The sequence below is a fragment of the Sardina pilchardus genome, chromosome 16 (genome assembly GCF_963854185.1).
Source record: "Sardina pilchardus chromosome 16, fSarPil1.1, whole genome shotgun sequence".
Taxonomy (NCBI): Eukaryota; Metazoa; Chordata; class Actinopteri; order Clupeiformes; family Clupeidae; genus Sardina; species Sardina pilchardus.
Genome location: NC_085009.1, coordinates 17,644,417 through 17,666,442, shown reverse-complemented (window position 1 = coordinate 17,666,442; position 22,026 = coordinate 17,644,417). Strand labels below are relative to the sequence as shown.

General features: G+C 40.2%; 2 protein-coding genes across 2 annotated transcripts; one reads left to right on the top strand and one right to left on the bottom strand.

Annotated features, from left to right (window-relative positions):
- Positions 1–1,053: 1,053 nt before the first annotated feature.
- LOC134060147 (cerebellin-1-like) lies at positions 1,054–6,430 on the top strand. The gene is made up of 5 exons (XM_062516763.1): positions 1,054–1,237; positions 3,404–3,532; positions 4,798–4,899; positions 5,108–5,242; positions 5,334–6,430. Exons 1-5 carry the CDS (start codon positions 1,165–1,167, stop codon positions 5,615–5,617), a joined length of 723 nt encoding a protein of 240 aa, XP_062372747.1. The 5' UTR covers positions 1,054–1,164; the 3' UTR covers positions 5,618–6,430.
- A 1,809-nt stretch (positions 6,431–8,239) lies between these two features.
- Positions 8,240–20,272, bottom strand: LOC134059510 (solute carrier family 12 member 3-like). Its single transcript, XM_062515946.1, has 26 exons — positions 19,925–20,272; positions 19,505–19,639; positions 19,179–19,254; positions 18,708–18,803; positions 18,329–18,468; positions 18,099–18,209; positions 17,736–17,847; positions 16,937–17,073; positions 16,091–16,175; positions 15,696–15,856; positions 14,897–15,004; positions 14,366–14,489; positions 14,170–14,271; positions 13,487–13,642; positions 13,077–13,176; positions 12,596–12,719; positions 12,046–12,168; positions 11,642–11,748; positions 11,102–11,184; positions 10,216–10,287; positions 9,804–9,896; positions 9,602–9,713; positions 9,375–9,461; positions 8,970–9,105; positions 8,790–8,857; positions 8,240–8,378 (listed from the first exon to the last, which is right to left on the bottom strand). The coding sequence occupies exons 1-26, from the start codon at positions 20,270–20,272 to the stop codon at positions 8,240–8,242; spliced, it is 3,135 nt and encodes a 1,044-aa protein (XP_062371930.1).
- Positions 20,273–22,026: the final 1,754 nt, after the last annotated feature.

The window sequence follows — 22,026 nt, the reverse complement described above, 5'->3', positions numbered from 1 at the left end:
GGAAATTTAACTTTAATGTAACTTTAAATGACAATAAAGCTATAGCCTGCATAGTACTGAACATTGTCCATTGATACCAAGGGGTAAATGGCAACATTGTGTTCTTGTTTTCAAACAACAGGATGCGTTACCATCGCAACTTCTGGTCGCATGTCAGTCACCATTATGTTAAGCCCACCCACTGACTCTATACACGCTGTGATTGGCCCGCTTTTATGTTCCATTTCTCTACGGAGCGTTGCTAGACTGCCCCGCCAGCCAAATTACATTTGCTGCCGCTAGGGGCGTCTAGATTTCTAGGCTACTTGGCCACAACAAATTCCTGAGTGGCGCCATTCTCACCAAGAATGGTCAATACACGGTCTCTTCCTACGACGCTCCCTCCACTGGCGGAAACTCTGTTATTCTATAGCTGGTGGAAGGTGAGCAGATCTCCATGAACTCTGGGATAACTCTAGCCTGGGTGTTCCCATGCTGCCTTGTGCACAATTTGATTCACGCTGCTAAGGCAGCCTGGGAACTACCGCCCTAGTTTTTGCCTCAGATAGGGGACCAATCACAGAACAGGGGGGAAAGCAAGACGATGATGAGCTACTGTATGCAAAGACGCATTTGATCTTTGCATACAGATCTGTTCATTGGGCGACATCTGTGGCGCCCAATGAACAGATCTTTTTTTCAAATACAAGAAAATGATGTTTGGTTGCTAGACCACGTCTCATTGAGAAGTGGTAGGCGCTAGCCCGGCTAGGATAACTCCCAAGTATTTGACAGTCTCTGGCCACACCACTTTCAGTTGCTTACTACTCTTCCTGTTGTAGATGGATTCAAAATGCATCTGTAACTACTCCTTTGTCAACATCCTTAACAAGTAATATGGAGAAAAGCGGCCTACTATTCAGGCATATCTTTGCAGCTGCTGGCATCTGTTTTGTAGAGTAGAAAGTGGTTTCAAACAACAGCTGAGTGGTTTCAAACAACAGCTGAACAGCTGACAACAGTTAAAAAAAACTGAAATAGCGTTCTGTCTAGCGCTCCAGAGCAACATTGCAACACGTTTTTTTAGGTGCCAAAAGCACACTTTTAAATCAGGAAGTACATGAGATTATTGATGTCTGCTCTGCAGGTCCATCTCATTCTTCACCTGGTTAATGCCACGGTATCATGGCTGGCAGGGAACGCAGAGAGGAACATGGTGAAGAGTTATATGAAAATACTGAACGCAGTTACAGGGATGGTGAGTTAAATTATGTACCTCCCACACACACACACACACTATTGATATTTCTGTCTCTTTGGGTGTCTCTGTCCCCCGTAATTTGTGTGTGTGTGTGTGTGTGTGTGTGTGTGTGTGTGTGTGTGTTTCCAGCGTTTTATTTTATTGAAGCTTCAAAATCCCATTTAACCCATTTGACATGGAATCAACTGAATATGAATACAAATTTTGTTTCTGCCAAGGTTATATACTTTTATCAGGACCAGCCATTGCTAAGAGTAATGCATTCCCATCAAGTAGAACCATCCAGTTGCATGTGAAGTACCTCTTGAGTGTTATGCCCCACAAGTTAAACATGATCAGCCCCATGTTTGGCTGTGATGTACTATAGGTAGCGGGAAGCTATATAAAAGTGAGGAATCTGAAATGGCCAAGACTTCTTCAGTGAAATGAAAATTAACAAGCCAATCACATGAAACCAGACATTCTGTTCTATCTACCAATATTTTATTAAGCTGTTGGCAAATTACGCTATCAAACTCACACCAAATGTGTTGATTATTTCTATGTCTACGTTTTGTTTGTTTGTTACTACCATACATATACTTGTCTTCAAATTAACTCAACTTTAATACTCAAACTACTAATATGCGCAAAAGCGCTCCATCTTAACCCTCATTTTGTCCTTGGGGTCAATTTGACCTAGCCTCGCGAGCCATCCACGTACTTCCGGCCAAGGATTGCCTCCACTACGAGTCTGGCCGTGCTCCTCTGTGGAGCATTCTGCTCGGTAGAATTGTAACAGAACGCCCCCCCTCCAGAAAGCAGCCAATAAACGAAGAGACGGGTTGGTGGGGGCGAAAGGGGGAGGGCGCTCATGACGATGACGTTAAACGCCTGCGCTATGTTGTTATGAGTAACCATCGCCGATTGGGTGAGAGCTGTCCAATCAATTCAAACCAGAACTGGGCGTTACTTCCCGCTTCCTGCAAGCGCTTCAGAGCAAAGAAATGCCAGACCATAATACGAAATGAAATGGTAGTATTATGGGATGGTTAGGACCAGGCTAAATTTGACCCCAAGCAATGTTTAACATCATAAAATATATGGTTCACTGTTTTGCTTCATGTTTCATGACTTTTCCTCATTTGAAGGGTACAACAGAGTAATCATGAAATTTGCACAATATTATGTTTTCAATGTCCTGTAAAAAAAAATGTTACGTTGGTGTTCTTCGGGTCAATTTGACCCCATTTTTATGAAACATGAGGTAAATGAATATTTGACACATTATGGATATTATTATTGTAATAGTATGAGAACATATAGCTATTATCATTTTTACATACAAGTACATATTACATATACAGTACAGCAAGTAATTTTGGCAGGACTGAAAAAGTACAAAATATTTCAATTATTTTTTGAGAATTTATTTAGCTGGGGTCAAATTGACCCCAAGGATAACGAACGAACGTCTGTAAGATTTGATGACATAAATGTTAAAGGAGAATATGGGGGCTCATGGACATAGAATGTGCCACTATAGCTGCCTGCCAATTGTTTTCCTTTTTTCATACCGTACTAAATGATCTTGAAAAAGAGATCTATGTTAAAAATCACCTTTAAAAGCTCCAATCCAATGCTAGTTTATAGGGGCTTTTGTGCTACTCAGCTCCCTTTGCAGATGCTAATACAGTATGTATTCGACACAACAGTCATAAATACCAGTCTTGGCTAGGAGCCTTCCTCCTGTACACAATACATTTGAATATGTTTACAAACCAGCAAATATAATTTTCAAAGAGCCGTGTTGATTGACAAGATTTAATGCAAATAGTAGTAATTGTCATAAAGCAATTTGAGGTCCTCCGTACTAGCATATGATTCTCGCTATTACAAGTTTGTTTACCTTCAAAATGACCTCAAAGCTGATATGTAAAAAGCTTTAGAGAACATACAATGGCTCATAGAGAACTATCACAGAGGTGCATATTTACCAGGAAACCTGGTATTAAAAATGATCACATATATTTCGGAAGTAGTGGTTGATAGGACAAGTCGACAAGATATCAGCTCAAACACTTTTTTTCATGATAAAGTTACATTGAAAACCCACAGCCTTTGAGGTTATGAGGATTGGAATACATTGTGACCGCTCACTTCTCCTTCATTCCTATCCCTCAGGTGAAAGTACCCCAACTAAGTGTTGTGAGATACACGTTGACCAGACTGGCTTCCTCAAACTCATGCTTGCCATCCTAGCTGTCCTTTGCATCACTTTGGGTGCATTTCTGGTGACATTACATCTATACAGTGAGTGTGTTTGTTGTATAATATACAATGTATGCATTTTGTATTTATGATGTGAAATTATTCAAATGGTATTGCTCAACGATATGAAAATGAATTAGTCAACTACGACATTTTCAAGTTCAGAATTGATCATGAAAGTATATCAAGTGAAATCATTCTTTAACTGTTTATAGCCTACAGTATATTCTACTCAAACAACAATGTATAACACTGAAATGGCACTATGGCAGTTATCACAGAAAAAAACTTCTAGTGCACATCAGCAGCTCCAGAAGCACTTTGAATTTGGTGAAGGCTTATATTTATTTTCTGTCTGCCTAGTTGTTTATCTTGCACAGATGCGCTGTAAGACTAGCCTAGAAATCTAGACGCCCCTAGCGGCAGCAAATGTAATTTGGCTGGCGGGGCAGTCTAGCAACGCTCCGTAGAGCTAAGGAGCTGAGAAATGGAAAATAAAAGCGGGCCAATCACAGCGTGTATAGAGTCAGTGGGTGGGCTTAACATAATGGTGACTGACATGCGACCAGAAGTTGCGACGGTAACGCATCCTGTTATTTGAAAACAAGAAGATGATTCGTTTAGCGTTATCCTATTGCATGGAGAGGGAAGGTTATGCATCCTGCTACTTGAAAACAAGAAGATGATTCGTTTAGCGTTATCCTATTGCGGGGAGGGAATTTGAAAGACAACTGTTTATCCCACCCCTCCGATTGAGCCCTGTCTACGGTGAGTGTCCAGACCCTACATCTTGATGTGGGTCTGGCTCGTCAGGCTACTGTAAGACATTTCATCTCACGCCGCTGATCAGCGTAATACATGACTCACAGTGGCTCAAATGAAAGGTGCATTCTCTGTTGGAATAGTGATGACAGACGAATCGAAAAAGATGAATGACAGCAGCAGTGTCATACGAATCTCTCAGTCTTCTTTGTTGATATTTCAAGTTTATTCTAAAAAATACGTAACAAGCAACTCTCATACGGTAATCACATTATTTTGGGCATATACTGTATACCATGTAATTCACAATGTAAATAAAAGCATTGTGCCTCAGCAAAAAAAACAACTTATCCCTCTATTGGAATTATTTAGGGATTGGAAAATTACCGTGAGTTGTTTTCAAACCCGGATCCCTGTATGTGTGTACTTGAATCCAGCTGTGGTTGCAGCCACTTGCACTACATAAACCCCCTAGAATCCTCACATTCATAGATTGCCACATTCATAGCTCTTTGTTATCTACCATATTTGCATTTGAATGACAGGAGGACCTAAAGTGAACGAGACCGATGAAGAAGATGGGGATCTGAAAGCTCTGGTGGCGAGGCTGACTACTGATGTGCAGCTCCTGAAGAAGGAGAATGAAGGTGATGTTTGATCTGGGGATGGGAGAACTCCACAAGATAAGATAAGATAAGATAAGATAAGATAAGATAAGATAAAACATAAGAACACCTGATTGTCCAAATGGTGTTGCCATGGTTAGATACTGCAGCCATTTGCCCTACAAAATCCCCTTAAATTCGTCTCATCATTGGCAGATCATAATTTTCCATTTTTACATTTGAATGACAGGTGGGAAAAAAGTGGCTTTCTCTGCATCCCTTGTGAATGCCCCTGGTGGTTTGCATGTAAAACACAGTGACTCCCCAACTCTGGCTTACAAACGGATGTTCACTAACATCGGAAATGCCTATGACCCCATCAAAGGTAACAGAAAAGCAATTTTGCGTCTTTTGTTTGCACTTAACACAACGTGTTAGAATGTAATAAATTGACAAACCACAATTATCTTATACAGGCACCTTTACTGCTCCTGTGAAAGGCATCTACTTTTTCACCTTTTCTACATTTGGCTACACGAACAACCAGTCCCTTGGTGTCAGTATCACCGTTAATGGTCTTCGCATGGTCTCATCCTTTGAAGATAAGTCATCCGATCTAAGTGACACTGGAGGGAACTCCATCATTCTACAGCTGGAAGCAGGAGAGCAGGTCACCATGACACACTGGGCGAATTCGCAAGTGTTCGACAATACGAATGGTCACAACACTTTCAGTGGCTTTCTGCTTTTCCCATTGTAGTCAAATGTCTTTACAGGTGCCCTTAACAAATGTTACTCTCAGGGGTCCTCCTCTAGTTAAGAAGCACAATAATAAATGAACTAAATATGTCTTTTGAAACAAAGTATGAACCTAACTCTGATGTAATGAAGAGGTAATGCACCGACAGCAGTCTTGTAGCATGAAGTTTAAAAAGTGAATGTCTGATAAGAAAAGTTCCCCAGTTGGCCAGTCCCCCTGACTATGCTAGACAACTTCCTCTATTTCGCAGACGGCAGACACACGTCTGTTACAGTAACAGGAACTCTTGACCTCTCGTCAGCCTTTAATCATAGTTGCAAATTAATTTCTGCTGAAGCAGCTTTGGATCCTTTTTATGAGAGTTTATATGTTATATGCTATGTTGTACACATTAAGAAAAGTTTATATTTGGCCAGCTTAGTTTTCCTCCGATGGCAGACATGAGTCTGTAAACTGTCCTTGTGACCTAAGGTCAAACCCATTGTGACGCCCACCTGGTTAAGCCATGACCCCTATGGGTCTAGTGTAGTCAGTGCACGGACGGTGCTAGTCATGGGTGCCCTAAGTGCTTTATTGATATCACCTGTATTTAGGGGTTGGGCTATAAAATGTTTTCTCTCTCTCTTTCATTTGGGGGGGCACTCTTTCCTGTCACATACTTTAGGCACTATATGGCTTACTTCTTTCATAGGCACGCTCTATATTTCTTTAACTCATTCTTCTTATCTTAATGATAATTTTCCTTTACAGCTAACATTCTGATACTGATCTACTAGACGCTCACCACATCCATACATGCACGACATTGCATCAACAGACACGTATAGTTGACTTAATTTGATTATACTTTTCTCAATAAATGTACTATTCTTTACCACTGTTTCTTGTCCCTCATTATGTCAATGGTGTGAACGAGCCCACACCGTAACACCCATCAAAAAGACGACACACACACACTGACAAGTGCTTCCTTTTATTGTACTGTGAGAGCCTCACAGACCTAAGACAAGCACACGCACACACACACACACATATACAAGAGTAGTGATCTCAACTGTGATTATAGGAGGCCTGTAAACACTAGAGTGGAAACAAAATGCAACAGTGTGTAGACAAATCCATGAAATTGTAGCTATTAAATGTATCAACGAGGAGATATTTTCCTGATTGTTGGTCAGTGTAGACATTCATTTCATTATTTGTTACAGTTATCTATGTACTGTACAGTAGTTATTGTTACTGGTGTGACTGGCCCTATAGCAGTCTATACATGTTAAATACAAATTACACACATACATTTGCAGTTGACACACCAGATAAATTGGTTAGATTAGTTAGTTGGTTAGTTGAACCTAAAAAAACATCAATCAATAAAATCAACGCAGTACCAGTTCAACCTACTGTACAATTTTTATTTTTATTTTATTTTTTTATACATTTGTTGATTTTGTCTGTGTCGGTACTTCTGTGCAAATATTAAACAAATAGATGAATGCTGATGGTTACTACTGTATGTGTCATATGTTGCCTTTATTAAAGCCCATCTCAATATTATTACAAAAACACATCAACGGAGCAAAATCATTGGATGGATTGTAATCCTTCAGTAAAATATGTCAAGAATGACCATATCAGATTCAGATATCCGTTTGACCTCCTCGACGTGCATTTATTTCAGTGAGCTGAACACTGTGTCGTACATAAATAGCATACTGACCCCTACTGTAAGTTACTAAATACTACACAATATGCATATTTTTCTAGACAAGTAGTCTACTTGTAAATACAAAATAAAACTGACTGCGAGCAGTTAAAAAATTAAACCAAACCCTGAGAAATCATTATTGTCCATCACCATGAATTATCACAATGATTATCCTCCTCGTATTTACTTGGCAGCTAACTGACTTCATTTTCAAAAGCATCTGTAAGTGACTTTTTATAATTGACAATGTAATTTGGCCTTTTCTTGCAATATTTTACAAACATGTCCTCTTTAATTGCACATTTCTACAATGCAAAATAAGCGATTGCATACATTCTCCCCACTTTAAATGATTGTGATTGACCAAAAGCCTAATTGAGACCTATCCACGCACACTCCATCCTTTAATTGCGCCCAAAGGTGCAATTTTATATTATATTATTTTATATTTAGGATTTTATATGTTTAATTAATTAACATTATCCTACTTTTTTAGAAATTTGCGTTCACTTTGACATTAAAGGGGGGATTTTTGTAAATTATTGTGAAAATGCTAAACTAAATTTAAAGTAAACTAATTAAACTAAACTAGTTTCCTTCCACTTCTTCACCTGTTCCACAATAAATTCATACAGTCAGGCAAGAGGGCAACAGCACACAGTATTACATAGTTGTGCTTTTCAACTGGGATAATAACTGAAATAAAGGATAAAATAAATATTTAAATACTATGATAAATATTGTCTACGAGTTTAATTTGGCAGCAGCTTTAGTTTCATAAGTAACGTGGCTTATCTTTGGCGATCTGAGATCTAATTACAGTTCTCGGGATTCTCGTCCATCAGTTCCGTAACAGCAAGCGGAAACCAAAACGGCAGGCGGTGAGGTCCAACGAGGTGCAATCGTGTTTTAGGTTTTCACTGGCAGTCGAAGGTGAGCACGTTCTGCTGGTTGCCTCGTATGAGCAGAACTGGGCAGTGAAGGCCACAGGTCAGAGCATCCAGCCAGGCCATGTACAGAGAGCTGGGACAGTCACTCTGAGGAACAGGCATACTCCTGATCACGTACACACACACACACACACACACACACACACACACACACACACACACACACACACACACACACACACACACACACACACACACACACACACACAGAGACAAAAAAGTTATCACAACGTCATCAATCCTTTCACATATACAGTATAACATCTGATGTACAGTAGCCTATTACTTTTATTTCCTCATTCTCATCTCTTATTTCCTCATTCTTACACATTACTTATCTCTGTGTGATATTTTTGAAACTATATATATATCAGAGTACATTACGTAACATAACTACATACAATGGCACTCTTCTAAGGTGTGTTTCTTAGGTTGGAGAGTGTTGTCCCTGTCCTTATCTCTGGTGACACAGTGGTCCTGATAAACAGACTGTTAGAATGCTGTGATCCATACTCACACAATGACCAAAGCAGCCTGCCTGGAATTCCTACGGATGATCTCATTCAGACGCACCTTCCTCTCAGACTGAGAGAGAGAGAGAGAGAGTATACTGTATACATTGTTTGTCGTAAACATGCAGAGGAATCAAAATGATTTCTTTAGTTAAAGGTGAACACACACACACACACACACACACCTTCATCCTCAATGCATCCAGCACTTTGTCAGACACCCGCCAGGGACTTTCTGTCCTCTCTGGCTGAATAATGTCATCCTCGTGCTCTCTACTTTTTAGCCTGAAGGGGGCGATGAAGTTCTCAAATCTTTCCAAACTGCAAAGGAACCCAGAAAGTTTACAAATGATTTTGGGAAAACATTTTTTAATGTTTTATCCTTCAAATCTTCTGTTTGTCTTATTTTCACAATATCAAGTCACGCACGGTGTTCTACAATTTCCCCTTGGGGATCAATAAAGTATCTATCTATCTATCTATCTATCTATCTATCTATCTATCTATCTATCTATCTATCTATCTATCTATCTACAGACAACACCCAAAATGTACAGTACACAGGAATGTATTCGAAGCCAGTCACAAACCTTTTGGCCAGCGGTGGACGCTCGCTGTCTGTTATGACGATGACATCATGGACATCCAGGCGAAAACGTTGAAGCAAGCACACCATCCTATTACAGATGGAGAAGAAAATGACGATTAAAAAGTTTGCAATGTTTTACAAGTTTTTTTTCTATTTTAAAGAAGCCACAGTACAATAAAGTAGGAGCTGGCTGGATCCGGGATCATACAATTTGCCGCCCAAACTCACTCTTTGCGATCTTCCTCAATGGTCTGTTGTTGCCCCACTACAAAGACGCGGACTTTACATTGACGCCAACGCTTTCTTCTGGTCAACAGGTACGGAATTAACAGAGTCAAACCTGGACAGACAGACAGATACATATATGTAAGGGGGCTTCAGTTCACAAAAAAATGTAAATGTTTGTATCCACGCGTTCATCCGTTGTCACCTCCATCATCAGATATCCAGTACACGTCTATGGTCTTCTTCCCTTGCTTGGACTGGAAGACTGTAGAGATTTGGCAGCTGGGAATGTGATGGTCTGGCTGGCAGTTGCCAAGATCTGGGCACAGACAAAAAATAGGTAATGGTCGGGGGGGCGCTGTGGCGCAACAGGCTGCAGCGCTGCAGCGAGTACCCACGGGGACCCAGGTTCGACTCTGACCTGCGGTCGTGTCCCGATCCCACCCCATCTCTCTCTCCCACTTACTTCCTGTCTACATCTTCACTGTCCTATCATAATAAAGCCAAAAAGGCCAAAATATATACTTAAAAAAGATAAAAAAATTAGGTAATGGTCAGCAGTGATGGCGTTAATCCATTGCCATATATTGCCTTGTACAGTATATACTCAGATGTACCTGAGTCATCTTCTGTGGAGTCATTATTGGATTGTTGCTCAGGTGACTCATCTGGTTCAAAGGCAGCATTATCTGTAGGACACAAACATCATCTCTGACGTGAATTGATCAGTGATTGCATTCAATAGCGATAACATTTCTTGTTGATAGCAACACATTTGTTTTGCCAGTTATCAAGATATTTGCAAGCTCTTTTTGCTCTTGTAATTCTGTGTTGGATACATGCAACGTGTGAGTTACAGTACATGAGTTATTGGTTATTGATGTAAGAGTGAGTGTTTATCATCACGTCATGATTTCCTGCCCACCAACATCAACTTTTCCATGACCTGTGGATGACATGAGATTGACAATAGACCTCTGAAGTTCGCCTACAAAAAAGCTACCATCTTTGCCCAAATAAGGAGATCCGGTATCTTGAGATTTTTTCTATGGGAAAATAACATGGGGATTTTCAATTATCGCAACTGTTAAAACTCTCGCGGGGATGATGACATTGGAAATGCAGACGTTTTTCGCTAGACAGTTTTGTCCACTGCCGTCTAGTGGATACTGTGATCTTTGGTAGGTGAAGACGGCACACTTTGATCTTTGCTACCCCAAAGCTAACTTACAATGCAACTTTCCATAGGCAGTTAGCTTCAATTAACTCCTGGATCTCCTTATATGGGCAAAGATGGAAGCTTTGGATCCTTTTTGTAGGTGAACTTCAGAGGCCTATGGTATCCTTTCATCTATTCAAAAACTGTCTTTCAAGGGATGAAACCGGTCCCGCGAAATAAGAGTTTATATTTTACTTCCAGGTTCACACACAGCCTTGATCTCTCATTATAAATAGACATTGACATGAAATAATAAAAAAAACAAACTGGAGCGATCCACTCACCTTCACATAACATCTCTTCGGTCATGTCAAGGCCATCCATCATTCTCAGAATGCATACGCCATAGTTTGCGTCAAATGTATCACTGAATCAATCAAGGGTACGAGGTGAAGATAAGACAGAGAGATAAAACAGAATCCCGTGTGGGTAAGACAATGGGATCAGAATATAGATCATCGATATTGAGGGTGTTTTGGGATATTCATGTTTAGACTTTCAATGAGTAATTACTTGACCTACATATCGAATGTGGAATCAAACACAATACACACACGCATACACACACACACACACACACACACACACACACACACACACACACACACACACACACACACACACACACACACACACACACACACACACACACACACACACACACACACACACACACACACACACACACACACACACACACACACACACACACATGCTCACACACATGCTCAGAATTCCAAAACCTAATTCATGTTAATAATGAATCCAACTCTATGAGTGGAATGTGGAACAAAAGGCAATCTACTGAAATGATCTGTACTCACTGAATAGTATTCACATAGTCCTCCATGCTGTAGGGGGAGCCACCTCTCCAGTTGGTCTGAAATCCCATTACCAGAATGTTGGGCTTCAATTTCCCCAGACCTGTAGACTTTGTTGAAAAAGTAACATGGACAAAATTGTGTTATAGATGTTATAATACACAGTAGTTCTAAGCATTTATCATCATGTTTTTGTAATTTCGACCAAGACAATAAGGCCTCAGCTTCTGGTCTTTATTGCAGATGCAGAAACCAACATCTTTTCACAGCAGTAAACACACACACACACACACACACACACACATACACACCAAGTCACAGTGGGTTCGATGGAGATTTAGTTAATAAAGTAGCAAGAAGTATAGGCCAGAATAGAGTTACAGTCCAGAACAAAACTTTTTATTCACCTGCAAAAGTGTCTTTGTTCCTTCTCTCAGACTGTCTCCATTCAGCTGAGTGTAGAAGGAGCGGACCTTTCGGCGGTTCAGCCACTTCACAAGACTATCTGCACTGTGCTGGGTAAGCGCTGACTTATCATCCTAGGAGACAGAGAGAGAGAGAGAGAGAGAGAGATACACTTAAATAAACCTGTGTTAGACAGACACATGCACACAAGCACATGTTCTCGCATGTGTGCATGCACACACAGACACACACACACACACACACACACACACACACACACACACACACACACACACACAGAGACACACCCATGCTAATAAAGCACCTTTGAATTTGAATTTGAATTTGATAGAGAGAGAGAGATAGAGAGAGAGAGAGAGAGAGAGAGAGAGAGAGAGAGAGAGAGAGAGAGAGAGAGAAAAGAACATATGTTTTTAATGAAATCATACAGTGGAGGTCTAAATGTAACAGATGGACTAAGGGTATGTCAACATCATTGTTGATAGTTCTTCTCATACATGCTATCCAGATGACCCCTCCTATAAGGGTAACTTTTGAGCCTACCATAAGGATGTCTGCACAGACCATCAGACTGATGTTCTTAGTGAAGGAGCCCACAAAGTCCACCAGTGCCGGACGAACGACTGGCGGCCCTGTCAGCACCAAACACTGAGGCCTAAGAGAAGAAACAGAAGAAGAAAGTTATACTTGTTTGTCGGAGGGAGGGAGCAGCCACCCCATCCGGTCTTGAACCCAGGTCTCTGACGTAGCCTACAGCTTGACCCCAAAGTATCGCTTGTTAGTATGGCAGTCACAGCACATTATCAGCCGTTGTGATGGCAGTCCGTCATAGTTAGTCTTTCCCTATTTCAATCTGTTTACCATTTCTATTGTATTTTTGTACATGTCAATACCGTCAATATTTAGCAAGTCTATATAGTTGGCAGTGATACACTGATGTTGAAGGATGCAGGTAGGATTTGTGGCATTAAGCTTTAGTGAAGACTTTACGAATTGCTTTTGCAAAGTTCACCTGTAGTTCTTGACATGGTCTTCCACCGCTGACAGAGAGACTGAGTAGGACAACGCCATGTTGTAGGTGCTCGCCTGTACAGAGGAGCCCCAGTTCACCTCTGCAGAAATAAACAAGCACATTTGGAAAATGTTAATATAACAACAACATATTACAATCACATATTTTGTATAGTAATAATTTCTACTTCAAAAAGTAGCAAAATGAAATCAAATTATTCAGACAATCTCCCCTGGATGCAAAATACTGAAAAGTCTTGTTGACTTGTTGACTTGTTTTGACCTTGGTCATGCAACACCTCTCATGCTTACATCAGAATTCAGTTAATACAAAATGTGGCACATTGAAATCATATGTAGTATTCATGCACATGTGACCACAAAACACATGAACTCTTTTCAGCTTCTCACCTGGCTTCTTGTAGATGATGTAGCCGAAGAGGAAGAGGATGAGGCAGAGGGTGATGAGGGCAGCCCACCACGTCAGCATGAACATGAGCACCACAGAGACGATGGCCCCAAACAATGCCACCCAGCGGTTGTAGTAACGAAAGGAAGGCCTCCAGCCTGTAGGGGGCAGCATAGAATCATGCAGCATACTGTATATATTTGTACAAATGTTTCACAATGTTTTGTCACATTTGCTACTCCTGGGTGCATGGTAAATGTGACAGAGATGATGGAAATACTGACCAAAATGTAATTCATTATTTTTATAAAAAAAAATCTCTACATAACACAAATATATATATATATATATATATATATATATATATATATATATATATATTTGTGTTATGTAGAGATTTTTAGAAGTCTTTGTATGTACATGTGGTTACAGCAGATGTTACAAGGACATAATATCAGCAATAGAGGAATACAGTGTTACATTCACAATACAGTTGATCAAAGACAAAGTATTTGACTATCCTTCTGCAAAGTGTGCAATTCAGCATCACATGTACAGTATACAGTATGATTCACAGAAGTGTAATGTGACCATATTTGCTAGGGAGAAATTTCAGTTGAACTGTAATGTCTTTCCGTAACTTAATAGGTTTACTATTAAACTGTTGTATCTTGAATAAACTCACCTGGCGAGTTTGTGGTAGAGGCGTGGAAACAACTAAAGTTGATGAGCGCGTACGAGCAGAGGAAAAAGTTCGAAATGACGGGGGCAACAATGTCCAAGTCACCTGAGATAAAGATGCGTGAAAGAAAGAGAGAAACTGATAAATAAACTACACTTACATGAGGTGCTAAATGTGATAAATTCAGGATAAAACTCACCAATCAGAATGAATGCTGCTGCAATAAAATAAGTTAGAACGTAACCACGTAGAGGCTCATCATTCTTCCCATAACCCTTTGCAAAAAAGCCAATGTAGGGGTATATGTTGTCTTTGCAAAGACACTAAGACAAAGAGAGAAACAATATTTTGTAACAACACGTTCAATATACTCTATTTCCTTTACTGTTCATGGAGCGATTTAATTCGAAAAATACATAAAGTAGCCGCAATATCGAAACTCTTGGTTAAATAAATACACAAAAACACGTCATAGTGTGTGGATACTTTAGATTTTTAAATTGTTAAAACTCCCTGGCTATAAACTTGACTTAGGCTTGCGTACCTCCTCCAGAATTTTTCGATGGAGTGATTTAAATCAAGACATTCAATACTTTATCTTATTATCTGGAGCAGTGAATAACCATTCTCAGCAGCAAATGATTCACCAATATGCTACTGGACACTATACTAACAAATTCAATGTCATTGTTAAGCCTGATGAAGGTAGATAAGAGTTAGAGACGCCTACCTGAAACACTTTCGGGGCAGAGACCAGGAAGGCAAGAGCAGAGGATAGACTGGCAGCAAAGATCCCAGCGATGATGAGAGGTCCGAAACCTGATACCATCCTTAGCACCTAAGAGTACATCCGATATATCAAGGACTCTGATGAAGACGTTTGTAACGTCGAAACGTTAGTCAATGTTTTGAACCTTTTAAATAAATACTAAAAAGAAGACATCTGCGTTGCACTGGCGTCCCTCTTCCTCTCATACACTATCTGTCCTGGCCTGGTTGCACCAGATTGTCGCACAACTGCAGAAGCGCGGAGAACTTTCCTTTGTTTATATCAGATATAGTTATGTAAAGTTTCTCCGATGGTTATTTCACCTGTGTTCACTGAGTTATACTAACTTTGTATACCGTAGTCTGTCTGTGTTGCCTCTCTCTTGCATGTATATACAGTATAAGGGACACATTTGTTCACTCGGTTTCAATAGACTAGACTTTGGGGTTTTGATGTTTGACTGGACTAAATAGTTGTGAATCATTAAATGTACTGTAGGTCCAGCTACCAGTGCTGTATTTAAAACAATATTTTACAGTATTTTTACAGGTACACATGTATTGTATGCATGTGCTGTATTTGTGTCCATGTTTCTCTAAACAATAGTTTAGTGCATTGTTGCATTATGCTAAAAGATAGATAGTTTACTAAATGCATCACTACATCACTAAAAAAGGCAAATTAAACAGTAGCAAAATTAACTAAATTGAGTTATTAACTAAATAACTCAATTTCTGTTTTTTCTTGGCTTGGTGTTTACCCCAGTGTCAGCCTCAAGGCCATATTTGCAGTCCAATCCATGTGAGCAGTTTCTGAAGTTCCAGCCAAAGTTACAGGCCACGCCCTCACACACTTCTGACATGTTCGCCAAAGAGAAGCTGTCGTTTGGGTTTCCTGTGGCATGACGAACCACACACGAACCTTGTGGAGAGACAGAGCATGTGTGTATGAGTGAGTGAGTGAGTGAGTGAGTGAGAGAGTGGAAGTGATAGACAGATATAGATATATAGATTTATAGATAGAGAAAGTGAAAAAGAAAGAGAGAGAGAAAGATCCTTTCCATTTTTATGTAGACTCCAAATCCAATGTTGGGCTACAAACAAACAAGAATGTTCAGTTCAGTCATGTACTGTGTGCATCATGCTGCTGTCTTACCCACGGTTGCAGAGATGGCCAGATAGCTGGCGGTGGTGGTGAGGATGGCCATGAGTGTCCCTTTGGGTATAGCATGCTCTGGGTCCTGCAAAATCCCACCAGCATTGCAAAAGGGGTGTTAAGTCAGACCAGATCAGAGCAGAAAACATCTAGTAGGCTACTATACAATTTACATCTAGTACTACAAAATGATGCATAATATGACCTCCAAACAAAATGTGAGAATGAGTAATAATTCACAGTGCAGAAGAAGTCAAGATTTGGTAAGACATGTTATGATATATATATGATATTGGCTAGTGATATTGAATAGCTTCCTAGCGTAGCATGGTTAGCATGCAGACCTTCTCAACTGTAATTGAGAATGGGGTCTGAACTTAGGACCTCCAGTAGGAATTGTCGCCAAATTGTTTCAGAAGTAATCTAAAATAACGTTTTAAATCTAATTTTATACTCAATTCCAAAAACAATATACACGGCACGCCCATGCCAGATTAACAGTTGTGACATGCCTGTGATTTAGGATATTCCTATATAGGCCAACTTGCAATAACATAAAGATAAAAAAAAAACATTATTCTAACTAAAAGGATGTGAGACCGGTAGTCGATTAATTGGTGAAGTCTGAGCATATAATAGCAATAACTAAGAAAAACAAGAAAAACAGAGGCAGAAACCTGATGCTTTAGCTTTACTAATGCATTTGTTTTGTTTTAATACAAAAATATTACATCACTGTATTAGACATGATGCTTGTAAAACCATAGGAACCTTTCAAGCAAAAGTAAACAAGTAAAGTATAGTAAGTAAGTAAAGTGAGCAAATCAAATTGAATAACCGGTATACCTTTAAGTCACCAGAGATGTTGGCCCCAGCAAGGATGCCAATGGCAGAAGGGAAAAATATGGCAAACATGCTGAAGAATTCTTGAATGATATTGTTTTTGCCCTTCTCTGGCAGCAGGTTTTCTATGAGAATCTCCTCTGAAACAAGGGGAATGACAACACTGTAAATATGACATTGTTATATGGAAATGTGTAAACTCTCCAAATGTACTGACATAAATTCAATGTTCAGTTACCACTGAAACAGTAACCACCAAAATTCTCAATGATCTCAATGTAACTAAAACATGTTAAAACTAGAAAAGCACTCAGAGAGCGCAAACCTCCGCCTGTGGTGTTCTTCCTAAAGGTTGTCAAACATTTGAGCCTAAACTATTCAGATCGCCACCACGTGGCCATACAATGCCATTACAGCACTAAACCAAAAACATAAATGGCTACAGAATCCCGACGGTATTACGAATCACTCCCAAAATTGTATCGCATCCTCCTTGGGTCATTTCTGACATTCCCTGAAAATGTCATTGAAATCTGTCCATTACTTTTTGAGTTATCTATCTTGCTAACAAACAGACAGACAGACAGACAAACAAACAAACAAACAGACAGACAGACAGACAAACAAACAAACAAACAAACAAACAAACAGACAGACAGACAGACAAACAAACGCCGGTCCCCGATGAAAACATAACCTCCTTGGCGGAGGTAAAAATAATACATAGCCTAAGACAATAGGAAGAGTTGGCAGAAATCAAAAAATCTGTGTAAATTGCCACGCATTCAGTGGTCATACATACTGTGATATCCGAAGAAGCCTTGAGATTCTTTCAGAGGTGTGGGAGGAAGAAATGTGCCCACAAAGTAGTTGACAAAGGTCACTATAAGCACCAGGAAGAAAACGATCTGAGTCTGAGAGAGAGAGAGAGAGAGCAAGAGAGAGAGAGAGAGAGAGGGAGAGAGCGCTGTTAAAGATCTATTTTTGTCTAAAAAATGCTTTTAGAATGTAAATGAACTTAAACATCCATGTAATTCTGAAAGAATACAAATCCTGACATGACAATAAGTCTATTGAAGCACGCAAAAGAACTGCAATGCATGCAAAGCTATGTACAGTAGACAACATTTTCGACAGAGAAAACGACACAATTCAAACACTTTACCTTAGATTCCCACTCCATTCCAGCTAGTGAAATGAAGAGAAGCACAGTGACTGTGATCACTCCTATAATCCGCACGTCATTCGTCTTGTCTACCATAGTGACATAATTTTCCTATGCAAAACACAAGTTTCAAAAACCACATCTCGCAACCAATAAAAAGTTTTTTTTTTTTTTTTTTTTAATTTACTGACTCCAATCACTTTCTTAGTAAAGCCACAGGTGCACCTTACTTCGAGAAGTTTCTGGACAGTCTCAGCAAACCCCACCGTGTTCAACGAACAGGCTATGGCATTGGCAAAGGAGAACACCATCCCGATGGGCCCCCCTACTTCTGGGCCCAGTGTTCGGGAGATCATGAAGTAAGCGCCCCCTAGAGGAGAAAAAAAAATGCACTCATTTGCCAACTGAAGTTGTAGCACAAAGAAAGTTAAATCGTGTGAGAAACCTGAAAAAACAGGGGAGTATGAGTGTGTGTGTGTGTGTGTGTGTGTGTGTGTGAGATTGAGAGAGTGACAGAGGGAGAGACAGAAAAAGAGAGAGAGGGGGAGAGAGGGAAAGAGACTAGAGTACATCACAGTATGACAGTAACAAAAGTGCTCAGTCTTTTACCTGACTTTACTCTCCCGTTGGTGGCAATGGCAGATACAGAGAGGGCAGTCACTGAAGTTATGACAACGGACAACAGGATGATGACCCAAGTGAGAACTGCAAAAGAGAGCGACAGAGGTGAAAAACTCTGGCTTCAGAAGATAAAAATGATACTACATGTTTGTTCCAACCACTCACTACTGTAAATCCTCTCATGTTATCTCTCACAACTCCTCAGGTAATACAGCTAATCAGTGAAGCTGCCTATATGTCAAGTGCACCAACACAGCATACTTGAAATAAGACTTTAACTTTGTGAAGCTGGACTTTTCCACTTCTGGGGATCTAGCTTTTATTTAAAAAAACATCTTATTCAATGCATGAACACCTTTAGAACATCATTATGAAACATATTTCACTAAGCCTATTCAGAACATGTTTAAATTAAATGTCAAATATTATATAAAAAAAAAAAAATGAAAAAAATCTCACTGATGCCCACTGAAGATGTGATGGTGGACAAACGAAGAAAAAGAACGACTCCCCAGATGTTAAGCATACAGCGAATCTGCAACACAGTGGGAAAACAGTGTCATCTATTTGTGTGTGTGTGTGTGTGTGTGTGTGTGTGTGTGTGTGTGTGTGTGTGTGTGTGTGTGTGTGTGTGTGTCTGTGTCTGTGTCTGTGTCTGTGTCTGTGTCTATGTGTGTGTCTGTGTCTGTGTCTGTGTGTCTGTGTCTATGTGTCTGTGTCTGTGTGTGTGTGTGTGTGTGTGTGTGTGTGTGTGTGTGTGTGTGTGTGTGTGCGTGTGCACTCACCATGACCCCGGTCACCCATCCAAAGCGGACTGGCGGTTTTGCCTTTTTCGCCCCCTCAACATTGCCCTCTTCATCTGGGATGCCTGGCAGGCTTCCGTTCCCTGAGCCCTCTGCATTACTGGCAGTATCTCCATCCTACGCAAAACAAACATTTCCACATATCGGTCACCACAGGTGTATTAGCATAACAATGTATTGCAAGAATGGTACAAAATGCACTGCCTTAATATCTAATAGGCTGATTTAGCTATGGTTTTAACACGGTTGAAACAAAATTATTGTAATTTGCATAGACCCCTTTAAGGGTCCCTTAGGTACAAGAAACATGTTACGTTCTGGTGTCACCATAAATGTAAAACTATTTTGATATTAGTTGGCCCTTTCCAGCGCGTAAACTTCAGACCGTGGACAAACACTTACATCAAAGGGCTTGCGAAGAACCTCCAGGGATGGTCTGCTAGGTCGTTGGCGACCAATGATAGTGTTTAAATATAAGTCTAATTGTGGCCCCACATCTATGGTGCTATACAGGGACGGGCGTCTGACATCCTGCTGCGAGCCTCGACGCGCGTCGGAAGTCCCCGTAGTGCCAGACTGTATCACGGAGACGTGCGTCATTTCTGTAGCGCTCTCAACGCGGTTAACACCTGGAGAGGCGTTTTCATCGCGCGCAATGTAGCTCGGCGGTGCTTCTTCACTGATGGAGAAACGACCTTGAGGGATGATATCGATGTTTCTTGTATGTCCTTTGGACAGTTTGTGTCCCATTCTTGAGAGCCAGGTTGTTTCTATCCTGTGAAAAACAAAAAAATGTCTCTCGCAACTGAATTGCAAACGTGCAACAGAGTGTATGCACAAAGTCCCAAAACAAACGCGATGGAGAGGGAGAGAGCGAGTTTGCAATACCGACATTCTGACTGGACAATGAAAGGAAAACTTTGGGTTAAAATTCCATTTGCTAGGCTCTGCATACCACAGTTCTTTAACATCACTGTGCTGGTTCCCCCGCGACCACACGGAACTCTAATTGGCTACCGTGTGAAACGAGGCTAAAAGAAGATTTATCAACATCATGTGCTGCTTCCTGACCAAGGCGCACACACTCCATTAGTTGTGTTTTCTTTAGCTGATACAATTGTCTGTAGTTGTTTGACATCACTTTGTCACAGTCCCGCTGCATGAAACATTTGCATTTAAGCTACAGTATAAGCTCACTGTCTATTAGGCTACAATCACTGAAGAAAAAACCAACAAAGATGACGCCCAGATTCATACAAGGCTCATACATGAAGTCAACAAAATCAAATGCATGATTGATATTACGCATAACATGTACTGTAATAAATCAGAAAACAGCTACAAATGTTAAATGTTAGCCTACTGGATAAACACACAAAAATGTACCGACCTCTTATTTTGTGAAGAAAAATAAATGAAGTTCAAGTGCAGCTCACGATAACTAAATCTCATTAAGTAACTGAATTTATACTTTCTTTGGCAACACCTCTCCTCATACTGCTCCTCCTATTCCCCCACTCCCCCAGTGATAAGGATGACTCCAGGCGACACAGGTAAGTGGTCATTAGTTTGAAGTCATTTGAACCCACATGCGCACTGGCCGTTGCTCACACATTTCCTCAGAATCAGCAGACTTTTTCTTAGATAACCAATGTGACAAAAGGCACTGTCACGTCCTTACGAATACTATACATATTTCAAGGAAAACAGCATACTGTTTTGATGTATCCTGATATCCCGAGGACTATATGACAATGTACATTTCTGGCTCATCGAGCACGTCCCAAGTTGCTCCGGGGACAAGTAATTAATTGTAATAGTTCACATAGATAAGTCACTTTGAACAACAGTGTCTGACGACGCTAGTGGTTATGAACACCTAACTTATAGCTATTCTTCCTGTCTCATTTGGTGGATTCACACACATCCCGCTGTGGGTTTTGTGGGTCTTTTCCAGCTGTGGGTTCCAGGGATCATCACCTTTAACCTCAATAGCCTGTCTAGCCAGATCACTCGTGGAAACCCATGTGATTAACGAGTGACCGTTTTCTGAATCACATTCAGTCGATGACAATCGTCAGTCGTGGACGGATTCCTTGCATTGCAGGTGTTGCTAGGAATCAGATGGAACTATTTACAACTTTATAATCACCAAAAACTGAGTCAGGAGGCAGTTCTATGTGGGAGATGTATATGTGCACGAATTTACTATGACTGTTGCTTCGAACCTCTGCCTGGAAAAATCCAGCATAACAGAATAAAGATGACTAAACACAGTCAGACGTGAGTCTTTTTTTATTATTTGATTATTTTATCTTTATCCGGTCAACAAAACGTCTTTGATGAAAGTGACAATTATTAACCATATATTTCAATAAGAGACGATGAAATCCATCTTATCCAAGAATTGGTAAGCCACATTCACTCCCTGAACTAAAACAATTAAAATGTTTCGATTTTCACACGGATAAATTTCAACATTGTCTGTTGCCTTTTCCATAACA

Excerpts from the sequence above, each read along its gene's own strand:
- LOC134060147 (XM_062516763.1), top strand. The coding sequence starts at position 1,165 with ATGGCTGGCAGGGAACGCAGAGAGGAACATGGTGAAGAGTTATATGAA. Across the intron at positions 4,900-5,107 it reads CCTGAAGAAGGAGAATGAAG|GTGGGAAAAAAGTGGCTTTC; the intron begins GTGATGTTTGAT and ends TTTGAATGACAG. Across the intron at positions 5,243-5,333 it reads TGCCTATGACCCCATCAAAG|GCACCTTTACTGCTCCTGTG; the intron begins GTAACAGAAAAG and ends TATCTTATACAG.
- LOC134059510 (XM_062515946.1), bottom strand. The coding sequence starts at position 20,272 with ATGGGACACAAACTGTCCAAAGGACATACAAGAAACATCGATATCATC. Across the intron at positions 19,255-19,504 it reads GATGGGTGACCGGGGTCATG|ATTCGCTGTATGCTTAACAT; the intron begins GTGAGTGCACAC and ends ACTGTGTTGCAG. Across the intron at positions 11,185-11,641 it reads GACTATGTGAATACTATTCA|TGATACATTTGACGCAAACT; the intron begins GTGAGTACAGAT and ends TGATTGATTCAG.